Source organism: Homalodisca vitripennis, unplaced genomic scaffold (assembly GCF_021130785.1).
Source record: "Homalodisca vitripennis isolate AUS2020 unplaced genomic scaffold, UT_GWSS_2.1 ScUCBcl_1199;HRSCAF=4519, whole genome shotgun sequence".
Taxonomy (NCBI): Eukaryota; Metazoa; Arthropoda; class Insecta; order Hemiptera; family Cicadellidae; genus Homalodisca; species Homalodisca vitripennis.
Genome location: NW_025777315.1, coordinates 17,729 through 22,666, shown reverse-complemented (window position 1 = coordinate 22,666; position 4,938 = coordinate 17,729). Strand labels below are relative to the sequence as shown.

At 30.1% G+C, this 4,938-nt stretch overlaps 1 protein-coding gene across 1 annotated transcript; it reads left to right on the top strand.

The window, feature by feature from the left end:
- The first annotated feature begins 770 nt into the window (after nt 1-770).
- LOC124371263 lies at nt 771-1,151 on the top strand. Its single transcript, XM_046829598.1, has one exon. The coding sequence runs from the start codon at nt 771-773 to the stop codon at nt 1,149-1,151; it is 381 nt and encodes a 126-aa protein (XP_046685554.1).
- Nucleotides 1,152-4,938: the final 3,787 nt, after the last annotated feature.

Genomic DNA, 4,938 nt, shown 5'->3' with positions numbered 1-4,938 from the left:
TTAGAACTATTAATGATTTTATGAACAGAAGGCCAGTATTATACAGGGTGGCCCATAAGTCAGTTGTCACTTGCAATTGTTTAGACGATGTTTTGACTAGCGCAATTGCAGTCTGTTGTGAACTTGACTACAGTTGTTAACCCAACAGCTGTTACGCTAAGTTACCTTACAATAGCAGTTTGAGGTTATGTTGTTGTATGTTATTTAGTCAACGATGAATATGAAGTTAAGTACAGAACAGCGTGTATTTGTGTTTAAAATCATGGTGGAAATATGATCGTAGTTAGATTGATGTGTGTGATTCGTTTGTGGAACGTTTTCCAAACGTTAGACCTCCATCTCGACAAGGTATTCGGAAATTAAATGCAAGGTTCGAAGAAACTGGGTCAGTGGCGGAGCTTTCTCGTTCAGGTAGGCCAGTGTCTGTAACTGCAGAAGAGAATCTTAATGTTGTTGCGCAAAGTTTTGTGCAATCGCCTACTAAATCTCAAAGGAAAGCGTCCAAGGAATATGGATTAAAAAGAACAAGTCTACAAAGGATGCAGAAAACTTTGAAATTGAAAGCATATTGGCCTACTTTACTTCAAGGCCTAAATGAAGATTATCCCGACAGGCGTTTGGAATTCAGCTAATGGTATACAATCCGAGCTGAAGCTGATCCAATGTTTTCAAAATGCATTCTTTGGAGCGATGAAGCGACTTTTAAAGTGAATGGCAGAGTGAATCGACATAACTGTGTTTATTGGGAGTCTACTAATCCACATGTGGTGATGGAGACAGAACTGAACGCTCCTGGCGTGAGTGTATGGGCAGGGATATTCAGCGGTGGGCTAATCGGGCCGTATTTTTTTAATGGGCCTGTCAATGCTGAACATTACCGAGAAATGCTTTATGAAGTGCTTATTGCACTAGAAAACAATCCACTATTTGAAAATGTCCAGCCGGTTAAGGATAGGTTGATATGGCAACAAGATGGCGCTCCCCCTCATTATGGAGTTATTGTGAGAGACTTTCTCAATGAAAACTTCAATAAATGGATTGGCAGACGGGGCACTATTGAATGGCCTCCAAGATCCCCAGATATTACGCCCATGGATTTTTCAGTCTGGGGTATTCTCAAAAATGAGGTTTTATTCCGTCAAGATTCGTGACGTTGATCATTTTAAGGAACGTATAGAATCAGAATTTGACAACCTACAGTCACTGAACATTTGCGTACGGAATGTTTGTATAGAACAACGTGGAAGCCACTTTGAGCACCTATTGTAGGTTAGATACTCTTTAAAATGATAATTAAAAATAAATAATAGTAATTGCATTAATAATACTGTACTTTGTACAAATAAAGTATTTGTACTTTTCTGGTAACTTTGTATTTTCATTTCTGACAACTGACTTATGGGCCACCCTGTATTTTAACCCACTATTTAAAATATTATGTATTTAACACTAGCCAGATTCTTCAATGATATTTTACTATTAAACTCATTTCATTGGGAGTAAAAAGAGGTCTACTTTATAACATTTATGCTATTTGTAAATACCTTTCTGTAATGTTTAATAATGATAGTAAATACCATCCAAATTAGAATCTCAGAGAAAAATTTACAACTACCTTGCTTAAAGGTAAACTTGTTGCATAAAGTGCCAATAATAAATAAATAGCTGAATTTATAATTGAACTCTCATCCACCAATGATCATTAAGGTAGTCTACAGTACCTTAAAGTATTACTTTATCGTTATGCAGCTTCAGAGCAAAGTTTAAATAATTTTATACCTCAATAATACGAGGATTTCATCTTCCACCTACAGTAACTTAAATCAAAGGAAGTCAATTCTTCAAAAGGATTTCATTTATTTTTTTGCTACTTTACTTTTAAATTACAAACTACTTAAAAGTGTAACTGTATCAATAACTGTAGTTGTCCTACATAGAACAAGTAAAATAAATATATATCTTAGTATAGTTTTAGGAAATATTCTACTCGTAGCTACATTTAATTCATGTTTCCTAGTTTGAATTAATTTACTGAAATAAATGTTAGGAAGGAGTGCTAATAATACAGTTATACACTTTTATAATGCCATTTTTTTATTTTTTTACATTTTTATGTAATTAGTATTACAAAATGTATTTTTTGCAGTCATATTTGTTTTTTTTTTTTTAAGCGGAATGATAATACACAAAATGAAACTTTATGTGAAAAAAGTACTTCTTCTAAATTCTAATTATATAAACATATTCTATCTTCATAATTTTTTATTTAAAAAATTATACTTTTTGAGACAAATATTAGTAATATCTCATCAATTACAAATTAGTATGTTTACGTTTTATATATATTTTTAACACTTTCAAGAAATAAATATTCTTAATATCATAAAAGTTATGTTTGTAAGGTTTGTTTTAAATTTGACATCAAACATTTTTAATTACTACATTTTTGATTCAATTTTATTTTAGTCATGAGTGAATTATTAGGTGTATTTTTAAATGTTTAAATCTCAATTAATATTTGTTTTAAATAAATTATTGTATAACTAGTGTATTCATATAGAATAGCCATTCTTACTAATACTGGTAATATCGATACTTAGAAAAGTTACACATTTTTTGTTAACATCTGAATAACATTAATCAACATAAAAATGATATATTTTTGATAATATTTTTTTCGGCATTTCCATAAAATCCTTAAAATAATTTCATGTAGCTGCAAGGTAACCTAGTAGAGTTTAATAAAAACAATATTACTGTAAATGAAAATTACAACTAGTTGACAAGTACATTTGGGAATATGTTAATTAACATTCGGCCATAGAGTGATCGATGTGCAATCAGATGAATACATTGAGATTAATAGGGGGTTCACGGTAAATAATGCAAAAATGATTGTTTAATTACTAAACAGTGGAGATTATTTGATTAATTGTAATTAAAATGAAGTTTTCTCTTTATTTTACATTGCTTGTCGATTTTTTAGTTTTTTTAAATATTACCCATTGTACCAGTGCATCGTTGACGTATTAAAGGAATAGTTTTACTCATTGTACGAGTGTTTTACTGTTGTACTGCGATTTTCTGTGCAGTCTTAAAAAATGCTTCTAACGCTCGAATATGGAAATGCAGTTGAATATAATTAGAATGTTTAATCTTATATGGAATTCTTAGTAAAGTGTATTCCCTTCATGAGGTGCATCGATCCAATCCAATGCATGAAAATACTGGAAATAGACAACTAACAGGAGGGGCTTTTCCAGGAAAGACTTACCCATCCTTTCGTGTCTTTCTTCGATGAAAATGCCACTACTGTAACCAGTAAATAAACTATTTATATCTGACACAGATTACTACAGCATATATATAAATTGCCATTTAATTATTAAATTACACTACATATATGTTAGAGTTTGCAAGTATTGCAATACACTATACACTAAATACGAATATTTAAAAACATAGGGGTAAGCGTAATGACGTGATGTGAGCTAGTGAGTGCTTTGCTTTTATATATATTTATTATTATGTTATAATTTATAAATATTTATATAAACTTACTTATATGTATACGCACAAAAATAGTTACATTTATATAAATGTTTTATATATATATATATATATATATATATATATATATATATAAGTAGATAGTAATATGGGGTTCCTGGCGCACTTTCGGAGCCGACCGAAAAGCAATGTAAAATACTGTTCAATGTACCATAAAGGAAGCTGAGAAATAACACAGCAAATCTCAATGAAAAATTAACCGAATCTACAGTCGTTCGTCTCCAAAAGCGATCGGTACATTACTATCTACTCTGTGGAATGAAAAATTAACCAAATCTACAGCTGTTTGCTTCTACTTTCCTAAGCTGTGCTTTGTAAAATGTTGTCAAATCTGCTACGAATAAAGGATTTATCTTAATAAAATTTAATCAATTTAAAACATTTTTACTAAAAACATACTGTACTTTAATAAAAAACTTTTCTACTAAATAAACAACATGAACTCACCAAGCTCTCTTCAGTTTCTAGCATTTCAAAAACTTACAAAGAAAGACAATTTTAACGAGTTCAACGAATTACCAAAACATTTTAAAGAACAGTTGATACTTTCCTTAAATGATACAGAATTCAAAGAACTTGTAAAGTCTTTTGCAGAAAAAACGTCTAATGGAGTGTTTTACTATCGGCAAAAAACTAAAAAAGTAAGGGATTACATATTTAATATAATTACGAAAGATATTGAAAAGAAAGTAAAAAATAAACAAACAGAGAGTTTTCATCGTTTTTTTATGACATTTTTCCCATATTATACGTTCTTTCAAGATAATCAAGACTTAATTGATGAATTTCTTAGGAATTTTTGTGAGTATCAAGATTTATCAACACAATTCATTAAAGAGCATTATAGAATTTTTCTTATAGAATATAGCCACATTTTGTGTGAAACAAAAGGTATTACTGTAGATAATATTCCATGTGATTCCTATGAAGAAAGACACCAACTATGGTTATCAAAACAGTACTATGACGTGGGGAGGGACTGCAAGTTTTAGAGTTAAGACTTTATTCTACAAAGTTAATTGTTATAATTTCTTTATCTTTAATAGTCTTCTTTTCCAGTAACAATCAAGTGTAGTTTTTCATTTTTGTTTAATTCTTTAATCTTTTCCTCATCCAAAACAGTCAAAAATCTGTTCGGCAAGTGTACTTTACAATCTTCCAACTCAGCAATTATTGTAAACCCGAATTTATCTTTCAAATAGGTAAAGAAAGGAGGGTTACTATACTACTTTTCAACTACTTTAAAAGAAATCACATTTTTTGCAAAAATTATTGCGAAAACTCTTAAATATAGCACATTTCCCCTGAAAACTTTGTGTTTTTTGTTTAAAATTTTAGGCAAAAGATTTCAACTACTTTTACTTTCTA

What these genes read in the sequence shown, in the direction of transcription:
- LOC124371263 (XM_046829598.1), top strand. Translation starts at nt 771, where the DNA reads ATGGAGACAGAACTGAACGCTCCTGGCGTGAGTGTATGGGCAGGGATA.